Consider the following 14,662-nt stretch of genomic DNA (forward strand, 5'->3'; position numbering starts at 1 on the left):
AGTTCCTTTTTAAGAGTGTAGTGACACACATCTCGAGTGGGCTGCGAAGACCTGGCATTGGCCATTATGGCACCTACATTATACTAGGGATGTGTCAACGGAATCTTCCAATCCTTGGCAGGCATTAGAAATCAAACACCTGTACGCCATCAGGCACAGACTCACTGCTTCGTAAGGAAATGGCACTTTTGGACTGCAGAGGCGCCACAATACTCAGGCGAATCGGACGCCAGCACACTCTAATAAAAAATGAGTATACTTTTACCTCATTTGGTGACTGAATGGAATGCCACAAAACAATAGTCCCTTTGTGGAGTGAACGCACGGGAGTAAATGAATGTCACGGAGTGGAGACTGCACTTCAAAGATCTGTACTGAAGGTCCCAGGTAACTTGTCTGCATTCATGAATATAGTTTGAATTAAACCGTCAACCGTATAGGCATGTCGAGCAATATAAAATATTGCGACATACACTGGACACAATTTGCGGAGAAAGCGGCGCTGTTTCTTACTCTGTGTGGGTGGAAAATTGCCAAGTTGGATGAGTTATACAGCCCTATGCCACCAAATTCACGAATAGCACATACTGTAAAACCCTTTTTTTTTTTCGCGCCCCTAATTGTTCGCGAATCGGGGGCAATAGGGTTGCCACCTTTTGGAGTGAAACATACCGGCGGAGGGAGAGGAGGTAGAATAGAGGGAAATGACGAAAGGCTCGTGGGAGAGGGAAAGTGGATGAGGAACGTTGTAGCTGGCTCGACACAACCACCAACAGCTTTGCACAACCACTGCTCTTGTCCCCTCCGAACACAAGACTTAATGAACAACAGTGATAATAATAGTAACAACGAATAATAATAATAATGAATAATTAAGAAAACGAATGGTGACTGCGGAGTTGGGTCTGTGCTCCAGATTTATTCAAGCTGGAGTCGAATGTTGAAGGCAAAACCCCACAAAAGCCCCTATGAAAGGTCTTGAGCCACAAATACCGGCAAAAGGCTGCCGGTATCACCTTCCTACCGGCAACCGGCAGAGAGCGCAAATAACCGGCCGTGCCGGTATAATACCGGCCTGGTGGCAACCCTAGGCATGGACCATGTTCGCGACCACTAAATTTCGCGAATTGTGGGTGAGTCACTCAAACCGGAGGTCGCGTCCGTTGACCCTTCTTGTGAAAAGATAATTCTTTGGGACTCTGACCCAGAAGCGCAGCCTTCCCCATTATTCCTCCGTGGAGCGAAGTGCTTTACGCCGCCTGGATAATTCCATGTAGCTCACATTTGACAGCCGATAGCTGGCCTGTACACATCTCAGATGAGCCTGTACCGGTGGTTTAAGCCAACAAACGTGGGCGTCTCCCTCCCGGACCCTGAGTCATATGCAACGCTGTCTGACCAGGAAGCCTGCGCATCAGCCAACAGCAATGTCGTGCTACATATCTTCAGCGAGATGGAAAAGAAACCAAGCGACGGAAACCCCACGGGACGTACGACGAGAGAACGCGGGCCAAGATCAATTCACAAATGGAAATTTTCGCAAATTCGCGAAAATTTGGGACTCGCGACATTCGCGAAAATTAACAGCGTGCGAAAATAAAGGGTTTTACAGTATTTACGTATAGCGTTGCATTCGGAAGACCGTTTGCGAAGTTCAGTGACAATTTGCAGTCTTCGGGAGCACTCGTAAATGTGAGTGTCAGGGAACTAAAATGGGAAGTAATTGGGGGGGGGGGGGGCAGTCTAGCGACAAGAAGCCGCAATTACCCCTAGGGTTACTTTTTTTTTCCCCTTAGAGTGCAGAACACAAACAATTAGACGATAGATCAGACGAAATAATATGCGTCTCTCGCTAGCGCAGCAAGCATTTCATGGCGAGGGTGCACGTTTTTTGTGTATTCGGGAACACGAGAACGCGAACCACACATTCGAAGAGAGAGATATACGGTAAGAGAGAGAGAAAGGTCAACAGATGGCGCAGATCTCCGCACAGACACGGAACTCAGACGTTACAACCGCTAACAGTTTCAACTGATCTTCTGAAGATCTGTTGTTCTGTAGTTCTATCAAAAAAAAAGTCTAATGCATTAAGGGGGCTATAAACTCCACCAAGGCAGCCCGCCGACTGTGTCGTCTCCAATCGGCGATTTTGACTTGTTGGGGGGAGGGGAGGGTGTAGGGGGAAGGTGCGGTCAGCCTGCTATGGAATGGCGGCTCGGTGCACCCAGGGGAGGGTGAAAAAGGGAGGGGAGAGATGATGGTGGCACAGGAGAGGGAGAGGCGTGCTAACCCTCTTGCATCCCTCAGTAGTCTTCATTGGGAAGCTCCCTGTAGCACGGTAACCGCCGGAATTATTGGCGAAGTTACCCCATGTTTGACTTATTGGCTGTGACACCTTTTGTATAGATGAATGGGATGGGTTCCCTACACTGTTAAAACAGAACTTCGCCACATAGCGCGCTACTAGCCAACCAGCATACCGAATGATAACATTTTGTGTCATGATTTGTTCAAAACAGGGGGGAGGCGCCTATCTGGGACAAGATATTCTGTCCCAGATGGGCGCCTCCCCCCTGTTTTGAACAAATCATGACACAAAATGATATCATTCGGTATGATGGTTGGCTAGTAGCGTGCTATGTGGTGAAGTTCTGTTTTAACAGTGTATCTTCATTACATATAGCACGCTGCTAGCAAACCATCATACCCAATAAGAACGTTCTCGCTCTTGATTTGTTGACAGCGGGAGGCGGAGCCTATTATGTGCATACATTAAGCACAGTATTATGGCTATAAAATTGGCGCCGCCTCTCGTTTTCAACATATCAGGGACGTCGTCATTCGAGATGATGGTTGGCTATGGGGTGAAGTTCGTTTTTAAAGAGACCATGAAATGATATTCGCGAATTCCGAGTACTCTGCAGGAAACCGTTCTCATGATCCCTCACTGTCGTACACACGCCGACTTTTAACCGTTTTCAGTACAACAGGGGCGCAGTTACCAGACAAAAATATCGGGGCGTGACTACTGGATATATGCGTTCGAAGCGGGCTTACGTCATCGCCATCCAATTCTCTCGGCGAACAGTGAACGACGAGGAGGACACACCCCGCGGGACCATGTGGGTGCATGGTTTCGGTTTGGACAACAACGACATCGTATATCTGCCGTCGAAATCACTTGAAATATGGCAAAGGGCAAATTGTCAGCAATGGAGGAAGAGATCATGCGGCACACACAGCGTCTGTGGATCGTTCGGTACTCAGTACCTCGTAAAATGTCACTGACGAAGGTGTGTTCTGACGAAGAAGTTCAAGGGGGAAAACGTGCACCTGTAACCATTCTGACAGTCAACGGCTGTATTGTAGTTTTCGTAGGATTCTGTGTCAACTGTTAGATACAATCTTGTCTCCGGGTCAAATTAAAATATATTTCATTGCGAAGTATGCGAGCTTGTTTGCAAATTTTGCAGTTTGCTCGCAAAAGCCCGTCCACGAATCGGCAACATGTTCTGTGCATGATCTCATGGCCAGTTCGCCTCGGAGGCTCACTGCCGCTCACTCCCGTGGTTAATATAGAATATCTTCGCTATTTGAACAATTTTCAACTTCATATTTTGCAGAGTGAATGCTTTAGTGCAGGGGAACAGATTAAAACTGAACGTGTGCTTGTCAAATATCCTTTCATGGTTCCTATAAGAGTATAAAGCCGAAGGTTTATGTGTACTTCAGCGTAGACGTCTGATTGGGGTTACAATTCTTCAGATGACGTAACAATGGATAGAGGTATCTGGATGTCGGTGCGTCTAGACGCCCGTATCCGAAACATTTGTATTAACTGTATTGCATTATTTGTATTAACGCTGCACACGTTATCACGGAGAAGTATAAATATTATATATTTATTTATATTATATATATATATATATATATAGTATAAATATTATATAAACATGGTAACATAGAATTACGAAGCGTAGAGGAACAGTATTACACCCATTACACCCGTAACTAAATACATGCAGATAGGGGTCCTTACCTCCTTTAAGTTTAGGGCTTTAGTTTGTGGCTAGGGTACTACTCTGTTCAAGACAGAAAAAAAAAAAGAGGCAAGAATTCGGTGACTCAGAGAATGCACTATCCGTTCAAACAAAAGGCTGTATATCGGCGCCCGGAATGCGAATCATACGTGGCTTTAATGAGGAAAGAGCATTAAAACAAATTGTACTATACCCCAGTTGTCACCGAAAGATTTCAATGGACGTAAACAAGGAGAAATGGCCGAGGCATACCACAGTTAGAGACGACACAGATACATGAGCCTCAGACGTCCAGAAATTAACGAATTCGGACAACTCAGGAGAAAGAGGTGCTGACGCGGCGTCACGCGATTGGCGCCAGCACCTTTTTCCCCCTGAGTTGTTTGAAAGATATCGATGATCCCCAATATCAATACCGATCGAACTAATGGCCAATCGACGATGCAACATGGCCTCTTCGAAATATCATAGCCTCGTGTGGTCATCGGCTGTGTGGAAGTTTGTGAAAGGCCCTTGGAGCTCTGGACGGTGCTCCAAAACGGTTTCAATAGGTAGAAAATGTTAAACTGTCCTGCCCTTCAGTGATCAGTGTAATGCGCATAAACAGTTCCTGTGGCACTGCACGAATGACACGAAATATTAAGGCGTTATACAGTAACTGTCTTTTTGAGCACCCGCTGAACAGTTGCGCTTGCGTGTTACGTCCGCTCACAGCGAACCATTGCAACGGAACGTCTTTCATGATGGCACGGAGGTATACGTAAGAGGCTGTACGCAGCCGTATAATCGCCGTAATGTGAATCAGCCTTTCCCGTACGACAATAGACCTGTTTCTGTGTGCCAGGTGGCGCGAACGTCAGCGGCCCAAAATATGCAACGCGCCGTAGTTTAGCGTACGACGTGGCACTTTCAAATATACATGGTCTCGAGTTGTTCGCACTTGGCAAGACGCACCGCTTTTCCTGTGGAATTCCCTCTTGTTCTGTAGCTCTCCTAGACGCATACCGCTCGAAAAACCAAGCACACTCTTAAAAATGAACTTCACCGCATAGCACGCTCCTAGCCAACCATCATCTCGAATGATATCGTTATCTACCCTGATTTGTTCAAAACGGGAGGCGTACGCATTTTCTGTGACAATTATGAACAGCATAAGTGTCACAGAAAAGGCGTACGCCTCCCGTTTTCAACAAATCAGGGCAGATAACGACATCATTTGAGATGATGGTTGGCGAGGAACGTGCTATGCGGTGAAGTTCATTTTTGAGAGTGCAGAAACCGCCGATGAAACTCCCCACTCTTTTTATCCGTGGCCATACATGGGACCTGTTTATACCTGGAGCTCCACCCACTCTATGGGCTCTCTGGCCAATCACAGATCGACATACAATTCTTTTTTTATTACATCCATCCAGTACTTATAGTTCACCCTTATTAAACTGGGTGCCACCATTTTGGAGAAACAGGATGGGTTTGGATTGAAACGGATACCACTGGTGGCAGACAAAAACGACGGATTTTGCGCCCACTTTGATCAACGCCACCTGCACGGAGAAAGGCATGCTGGGAAGGCTCAGAATTTCAGAAATGGTTGCTGGCAGAATGATTGAGCACGAGAGCGGTACAACCGCTTCCTCCTAGCAGACGACTACCGGTGTGAACTTTTAAATCACGCAACGTAAGTAGATTGAATCAAAAATGCGCAAAGATGTATGTATAAATAAGATTCAACGATATGATGTAAACACTTACTGATCACGTACGTCTTTCTTGCTATTTTCTTGGGATCGCGGTCTGCACTAGGCAAACGTTAGCGCCTTAACATCTCATTTTCGCGTAAATAATGATGGCGGAGCGAAAGTTGAAGCTGATTTTGCAGATGATGATATAAACTCACAGTATGGAATTTAAGTTGTCTGTGAAAATTTGTTGTTACGAAATCTTCGCTTGGCCGTTCCACGCAGCGTCCTCCATTTTGGAGAAAGTTTAGTGTCATGGCGGCCCCTATGAAACACGGCAACCAATGAAATGCGCCCAAGTTTGATTGACAGGTCGGGCCTCTTTTTTAGGCTCCTCCTAATGGCTAGACTGCCTTTTAATACACGACACTATTTGCTGCAACAGCCCTATAAGCGGATAGGGTTCGACCGCACTGCGTGCTAGCTGCGGTACGACTGCTAATATAATAAATATTTTTTTCCCTTTCTCTCGTAGGATGTCTTCATACACGCGGATAACCTGATCTTCATCGGCCCAGGGGGTTCTATAACTATCAAGGGGGAATTCAAGAAATCAGGAAACACCAGGTGGGTAGCTGATATGATATCACATTTTAAAGAATGAGTGATTTGATTGTGATGCATACCTTGGCTATCGTAGCCAATCATAGGTTTTACACATGGAGGTTAATGCCAACCATCATACCGAATGACGTCGGCCTCTCCTCTGATTTGTTGAAAATGCAAGGCGTACGCCTTTTCGTTCTCTCTCTTTTTGTGTGTACAGCTTATGCAGTACATAATTGGTACGAAAAAAGCGTACGCCCCCTGTTTTCAACGAATCAGGCGCGAGGATGATGTATCTAGGGATCATGGTTGGCTCTAGGAGCGTGCTATGCGGTGAAGATGATTTTTTAGGGTGGGGTTGGGGTGGGTGGGTAGAGCTGCGCTTTCAATGTTGCCAGACGGTTCACGGCATAGTGTCGGGAAAGAAGGAATGCAATACTCTGAGCGATGCTATTCAGTGACTCTAGAGTGGAAGATATATATTATATTTTAGGGAGGGGACGAATCCAGAATTTCCCTAATCCGAATCAAAGGAAGGTCCTGCGAATCCACGAATCTTACGAACCTCCAATCTTTCGAATCCCTTCTTGAAAAAAAAAAGAAAGAAGCTTCAAAGGCCAGGAAAAAAAAACACTTCTACTGAAAAGCGTTTTGAAGCAGAATTTGCTATATTTCTTTAATGCAGAACAAATTGCTAATCCGAATTCCAACGGCCATTCGTGAGCCCCGTTTATACCTGCAGACGGAGTGCGAAGCTTAATTATTTTGGTTATTCCGCGTTACCGCAGCGAAGCAACTGTGGCTATGAGCGCCGTACAGACGTGGACAGATGGAGAGAGGACAGCAGGAGGGAGTGGGAGACATGGAGGGGGTTAGTATGCGTCCTGGGCCGACTTCACGGCGAACTGCGCTGACATATCCGTCTGGAAAACCTTTGGAAACCCCACGGAGAACCTCAGACAGCACAGTGCGGGTGGTTGGATTCGACGCGCTGATATAGGATACACTCGCTGACGCGCTTGCAGTGGGGGCAGGTTTTGCAGCTATTCGCCAACTTCCCCCATCTCCTTCCGTCGGAACGCACACACTGGCCGATGGGTCCCAAGTCACAAACATAGCAGCACTGGCATCAGTACGAGCTGAGTTTGGAAGGAAAATGGACGCCACCTCTATCGGGCCGCATAATACGTGCCCTGCGCACGTTAAAGTCTGCTCTATACATACGGCTGCAGTAATCCGGGCCACCTTGCAAAGTCCTAGGAGATAAGTTCATGATATTCATATCTTGTCCGCTAAAAAGTGTTCCTATTGATGCACAGAATACATTACGGCTTTGTAAACATTCTACTTTTTCTTTACCCAGTCGTCGTGACACGAATTCCGCTTTCAGAAGTAACACGGGCATGCTTGAGATATCTGCACCGGGGACTAATTTTGGTCTTTTCTCTTTCAAATTCTACGGCTGCACGGTCCAGAATAATTTCCCAGTGGACATTAGAAGTGTCACTTCTTTCCATCAATTTAAAAATAAGACTCGGAAATACCTCCTCTGCGACTAATTATATCCGTAAACTAGCCCATGTTTATTATGCAATTAAGGTATGTATCGTAATCATTGTATGTAATTAATGTGTGATGTAATTTTTTCACAGTGTCCAAAAGTGTCTATTTATGCAAGCTGTGGTATCGAATGCCTTTGTCCTCTCGGGACAGTATATGCTGCCACGTTTTTTTTTTCTTCTTTTTTTCATTTCCCAGGCACTGTATAACAGGGTCCGCCCTAACAGTCCCATATCCGACTCTGTATTCCACTAAAACGTTTACCCAATAAAGAAATAAAGAGAAAGAAACCCCGTCCTACAACCGCGCCAGTCATCCCCTATCCTGACCTGAGCCTGCCCTTCATTTTCAATACCGGTTCAAGCACAGCAAGAGGGGACTACGCTCCCGTAACTTATGACTCGTAAGTTACGGGACCGTAGTCCTATAGCCAACGCCGATAGGAAGTACGGTGTCACATGTCACAGTGCAAAGCGCTGCTTACACTTGGTTATTTCATTCGCTCATTCCGTCGTTATCTTTTCGGTAAGTAGTTTCTCTGTAGAACAGACCACAGGGCACTGCAGTGGCTCAGGGGCTTCCAGGAACCAGAACACCAGAGTGCACGCTGGCTCGAACGACTCAGTCAGCTGTTCTGTCGTCTTCCTCTGTTCTGTTCTGTTCTGTTCTGTCGCCTTCCATTATTAATGCATAAGCATTAGAAGCCCCACTTTGAAGAACTGCCGGGATCGTAGCGGTGTAAGTGAGACAGTGATTTACCCCAGTCACCCTACACCCCTAGCACCCCCCAAATGTTCAGTGACACCACCTGACTTTTTCACCCGTGTACTCCCTACAGGAGTTGCCACTTGCGATTTTATCTTCGGACACGCGTCGGTAATGATACGTTAAGCGGTAACGGAGTAACTATAATAGTGACCCCCCCCCTCATTTTTTTCCAACACCCCTCCATGCTTGGGATTCTGGATAAGCCACAGAAGTGAGGTGCCCATGTGCAGCGCGGCACGTGATGGAGAAGACCGAATCAGGTTGCGCTCCGCAAGGTGATTCGCTCTTCTCCGTCGCGTGGAAGCGCGGAGCTGGTCACCTGGAGCCGTCGTCAGTTACGCCTCGTCTCTGGACGTCTTCGGGCGTGCCTCGTGCGCTCTCCGAGAGTTTTGTGAGCGGCTGAGTTTGTGACTCACGTCGTGTGTCAGTTTAAACTGCACCGTTCTCCAATGGATCCCGTACCTTCTAATAGTCGAAATAGTCGAAGGGAAGGCGAACGTCTAACGCATTGTCGTTGCATCAGTTGCATTAATCGCCCTCGAACTTTTTTAGCGGGCAACATTTCTGCTCGTGTGTTCAGTACTTTCTACTGTGCTTTTGCTTTTTGACGCAGCGCACCGTAGATTTGGCAGCATTAGGCCCGTGTGAAACTCACACAATGTAGTTTCGCAGCCGCACTTGATCGGCAGTGCGGGTGCTGATGTCTACTTCGCCACCGTGTTTCCCGCAAGTTTAATTTCGCAACAAAACTATGAGTGTGCACTCTTAAAGAACAGGTTGTACTTTAACTAGGAGAAAAAAATTGCCGGAGCTCTATGGCTGCACGTATAGCATATGTTTGTAAGTCAAACGTCGCCATGCCAGTACTGGACAGGGTTTTCGGCCTTACCTGTCCGGCCGAAGCAGCTGTCCAGTACTGGCATGGCGACGTTTGACTTACAAACATAGGTTGTACTTTAACTCCTTTTCTTTGCCACGTATATTGCTCCCTTTTGTAGAGTATAATTACTCTAAAAAAAGAGTCTCCTCACTCCCTTCAGCCCCTTTGACTCCCTACTAGAGAGTAATATTACACTCCAGTAGGGCGTTAAAGGGTATCCTCACTCTCTGAAAGGAGTGAGGAGGCTCCTCTTTGAAAGTTATTGTACTCTCCAAAAGGGAGTGCTATATGTGGCAAGGAATAGTACACCCGCTTTTTTTTAAATTGTGACGCTGTTTTCCCAGTCAGCTAACGCTAACGAATGAACGCATTTTCTGTGACAGCGCTTCTACTGTTTTACGATATCTTGAACCCTTCGAGCCGGAAAGCACGTGTCCTTTACTAAACTATGCCGTTAGAAGGGCTGTTCGAAATCGTAGGGATCTCAGTGGTTAACCCCGGACACCTTGCAAGTTCCTGGAAATGGCACGGGGGTTGTCTCACGGTGGGTGCTTTTCTTTTCCCTCAGTGTAACTATCGAGTCAAAACAAGGGTGGACCAATAAACCGTCGAAGACCTTGTCGAAACCCAGTGGTGCCGATGGAGAAGTGGACCTCGTGATTTTCAACCGAGGACATCTTCTGACATGCCTTATCGGCGGGAAGGAAATTCAGATTGCTCCGGTTTATGCGTCGTATGACCCGCCCGCTGTCAAAGTAAAAAACTTTGACACCAACAAGATCGAATTTGTGAGTGATCCATTTTTAGTCATTGTATAGCGGCTTCTTATACAGGGTGTGTTTCAGGAAAAATGAGCCATAGGTTTTTTAAAAAAAGGCTTAAATAGGCTTAGGTGTTACCTGGAGTGTGAGGGTACTCAAACTAGTGTTGTTTTCCAATTCGTAACTGATTAATTACGTAAAATTAATCAGTCAGTTTTCTAATTATAAGGATTAGAGCCGAAATGTCATTGAGAAAGTTGTAGCGTGCAATACGACGACACGAAACCCGCTGATTGCAACTTTGTACAGCTCCCGTCAACCTTAATAATAACACCGCAAAAAAAAATATGGTCACGTCCCCGAGCGCGATTACAGCGACCCTTGGGGCCATGCGGAAATCGTAGTTGAAGAAAATTATTCTGTTTATTTAACGCAAGAATTTTTTTATTTATTTGTGATTCCCCCAGTGGCCCAAGGGTGGCTGTTTTCGCGCTCGGAAACGAGACCAAATTTTTCCGGTGTTATTATTAAGGTTGACGGGAGTGTACCTCTAAGGCGTCCTTCCTTTTTTTTTCTTCTTTTTTTTTTCGGAGTCAAAGGCTAACTTTCGGATTTGCAATAAAAAAAATCGACGCAGGACCTGTCGCGGACGAGCGAGGAGTGAATGTCAAGCCTAAATGATGTCAAAATGTGGAAATGTGGCTGGCGGTGGTGCTGAAGGGGCTGGCCGTTGTCGGCCTCACAGATGTGGGCAACGTCCCTGGGGGAATGCGCGTCCTGGGCCGACTTCTAAGGGAACTGATGCCGACACATGTCCAAAAGCGTCTGAGGAAAACCCAGGAAAAACCGTATACAGCACAGCCGGCACCGGGATTCGAACCCGGGTACCTTCCAGTCTCAACGTGAGAACTGTGACTAGTCTTCGTTTAATAACAGGACGCTCGAGAACGCCGCCGCCGCTCGCTGCGCGTCTGTCCCAGGCCCCGAGACGGTTTTTGCAAAACCTCAAAGTTAGACTTTGGAGCCGAAAAATGAAGTGAAGAACAACTTTATTTTACAGTAATGAATGCGGAGTTTCATCGCCGGAGATCAATACTCTACCCCATTGCTGGTGGTGATGCGGGGAATGAGATAATGAGCCACTTCACAATAACGATCTAAGTCCCATTGTGTTCAAAAAGGTCAAAAGGGCTTTGAGCGCAGAGCGTTGGTGGGCTGGATTCGGTCAGGGAAACAAGCAATACTAATAGGGAGAAGGGGCGAATGTACAGCTGACTAAGAGACCCGGAGAGTGTGGTTCGGTCCGGAAAAAAAGAGAGAAGGATCCGTTAGAGGTAAAAAGTTGCAGCCAAAGGTTTTGTGTCGTTGTATCGCCCGGTGTAACTTTTTCATTTGCTTTTTGACTCTAATCCATATTACGAAAAACTGACTAATCTAACTAAGGAGTCCCCGACTTCCAAACCAACTTTATTTCTCGTTTCGGAAGAATGTGTAGCTGTAGCTGAAGTGTAGAGGACGACACCTGGTACTAGGTGCTCGCGCTGAATAAATCGTGCAGTAGATCAGTTGTCAATCGACTGCAACCAGAACGAACGCCAGCCTCTCTGTCTCTGTCTAAAAATGTATCGAAATTATTTATATAGCCACTGTAATAGTTTCAGACTGTCTCGCAGTCTCGCTATAAAAGTGAGTATGGCCATTCGTGGGACCTGTCCATATCCGAACCGCCGCCCGCTTTTCGAGGCGTCTGGCCAGTTACCGTTCCAAGTACACTTAGGTACTATTCGAGACTACCCAAACTGGATGGAGAAACAGGACTGAATTGCATTGAAACGGATTTCCCTGAAGACGTTCCAATACAACGGCTCTCGCGAGGCCTGTTATCAATGTCATTTGGACAGAAAGAGGCCCGTTGGAGAACTGTTGATAGTTGGGGTTGTTGGTAACGTGACATTGTAGATATTATGCAGCAAAAAGACAGTTATCGTGTTGTGTCTTCCTCTATGTGTGTCTTTGTCTTTTTGCTGCGTAATATCTACAATGAGGCCTGTTGGACTTGGCATGGTGACGCTGAACGCGGGAGATTCGCTTGCTGAGAACACTGATGGGCGTACAGAAAGGCTGAACCGCTTGTCGGTAAAGACACCCCTGCAGATAGGATCCTATAGGTACACAGCATAAGCGGATGGAATCCAAAATGGGCCGCGGGGAGATTATGTAAACAGTAAAGTTGGAAAACGCAAGACAAATTTTATGCGGTTTTCTGCTGTATTCTCGGGATCACTGTATTCACCAGGCTTAACAGCAGCGACGAAACTCGTCATTTTCGCGTAAGTTACGATAGCCGAACGAAAGTTAAAGCAGCTGGCTTTGCACGTGATTAGGCCCAAATTTTTGAATTCTACTCTCTTTCCGCTCGCACTTTTCCTAATTCCAAATTCCGCCAAATTAATACAGTACTTCCCTTTCGTACTTACTTTCCCAAGCACGAAAGGGCCACAGTAGGACAGGTTGTCGAACGGCGAGCTTAAGTTGAAACTCTTGCTTCCGTCGATACGCTGTCGGATTTCCTTCTTCTAATAGGAGCCCGTCGCTTCCTATGGCACATTCAGACCGTGTGGACTGATCTCCTGGATCGATCCAGGAACTGCGCGAATGTCACAGCTTATGTCACGTGCACACTCCGGAACGCGAGGGACCAGATCAGCGAGGGCGGTGCGTTCTCCTCCGCCATGCAAACGGCCCGCGCGAGCAGCTGTCCATCCCGTGACGTCACTCGCTTCACGAGGATAACTCCGTGCTCCCTGTTCCTCCTGGGAACCTCCTCGCCCCCTCTTAATGGCTCAAGCAGGATCGCTGTCTGATCTTCCGCTACGCATGATATTCATGTCACCATATATGGCAGAATATATCGCGAGCGGTCCGTCGCTACGTTAACGTTAACACGTACGTCTCAAAGTAAGCGGAAACGAAACGCAATCTTTCTTTCACGCGTCAATTAGAGTCACTGAATAGAGAGCAGAGTAGCGACACTGAGCCGCCCCGACGAGCGAGACAGCCATCTTGGGTCCAGAGCGGCTGCGTCGCCTAGCAACGGGACGCCAATCCCCCCCTTCTCCGCCGGAGAACAGCGCGCAGTCAAGCCAGCTCGCAACCGAGGGAACCAGTTTTGAATGGAGGGGAGTCAACATGGACGGGCCGTTCTTGGGAAGAGAAGCCACGTGACACGATCTGTCCAATCGCGGACACCGAACGGCGGCTCCGGCGCGGGAAAGGAATGCGATACTCTCTGTTAGAGCACTGCACGGGCCAGGGCTTACCCGAAAGCCGGGCCCGGGCCGGGTACGGGTTTGACGACGCCAGCATGTACGCGAACATATTTCGCGAGACTGGACAGCTGAATTTTTATGTCACTTTATTTTCCATAGGCTATGGGATATCATGGCATTCTCATCTGACAACTGTCACTTCTTTATACAGGGTGTCCCAGAAAACGTGTCATTGAATTATAATAAAAAAACTACACCACCTAGAGTCATGCGGTCAATGGCATTTGTTCTTACTGGGTTTTTGCCACCTCCTCATGTGAATGTCGTGTAACGTAAGTTTAATTATGTAAATTTTTGCGGGCTTAAGTCGGAAATTTGCCTAGTAAAGGTCACTTTTCTACCCCACCAATGTGAAGAGCGTGTCTAATTTAGTCAAATTAATGATAATTGACAGGGATATTCAGGAGCTATCCCATCGGAAAAAATAGCCGAACATCATGCTCTACGGAGGTCGCACAGAATAGCGCACGATGAATTTTTCATCGCAGTCTTTGTCAGCCCGTCGAAAGGAGGTTGGAAACCCAGCCCTCCCCGACATCGCAGAAGGAGATAAAACAGGCACGGCTTATCACGTCCGACTTTCGCTGGGATAATGCTTTCCCTCTCCCAATTTTAGGAACTCTTACTTTTTCTACTATCACTCTGTGGGCTGGCTTCGGAACCTCCTTTCGTCGCACTGAGAGCGATTGCGCTCAAAAAGTCATCGCGCGCTATGGTCCGGTGCTCCGAAAAGCATGATATTCGGCTATCTTTTCCGATGGGACAGCTCGTAAATATAACTGTGAATTATCATGAATTTGAGTGAATTCGGCACGCTCTTCATATTGGTGGGGTAAAAAAGTGACCTTTACTTGGCAAATTTCCGAGTTGAGTTCGCAAATATTTACATAATTAAACTTGGAGTACATGACATCCACATTAGGAGGTGGCAAAAACCTAATAAGAACAAATGCTCTTGACCGCATGATTCTAGGTGGCGTAGTTTTTTTATTATAATTCAGTGCCACGTTTTCTGGGACACCTGTATGTGATCATGGTT

At 46.9% G+C, this 14,662-nt stretch overlaps 1 protein-coding gene across 4 annotated transcripts in view; it reads left to right on the forward strand.

Moving 5' to 3' along the window:
• Positions 1 to 14,662, forward strand: part of LOC135373342 (uncharacterized) — a 158,262-nt gene that overhangs the window by 140,376 nt on the left and 3,224 nt on the right. For all 4 annotated transcript variants that reach the window (XM_064606562.1, XM_064606575.1, XM_064606567.1 and 1 more), the window contains 2 exons: positions 6,255 to 6,346; positions 10,102 to 10,321. In XM_064606562.1, coding sequence (XP_064462632.1) covers positions 6,255 to 6,346; positions 10,102 to 10,321 — 312 coding nt within the window. The remainder of the gene's footprint in view (positions 1 to 6,254; positions 6,347 to 10,101; positions 10,322 to 14,662) is intronic.

The sequence above is a fragment of the Ornithodoros turicata genome, chromosome 1 (genome assembly GCF_037126465.1).
Source record: "Ornithodoros turicata isolate Travis chromosome 1, ASM3712646v1, whole genome shotgun sequence".
In the NCBI taxonomy this organism is placed as follows: domain Eukaryota; kingdom Metazoa; phylum Arthropoda; class Arachnida; order Ixodida; family Argasidae; genus Ornithodoros; species Ornithodoros turicata.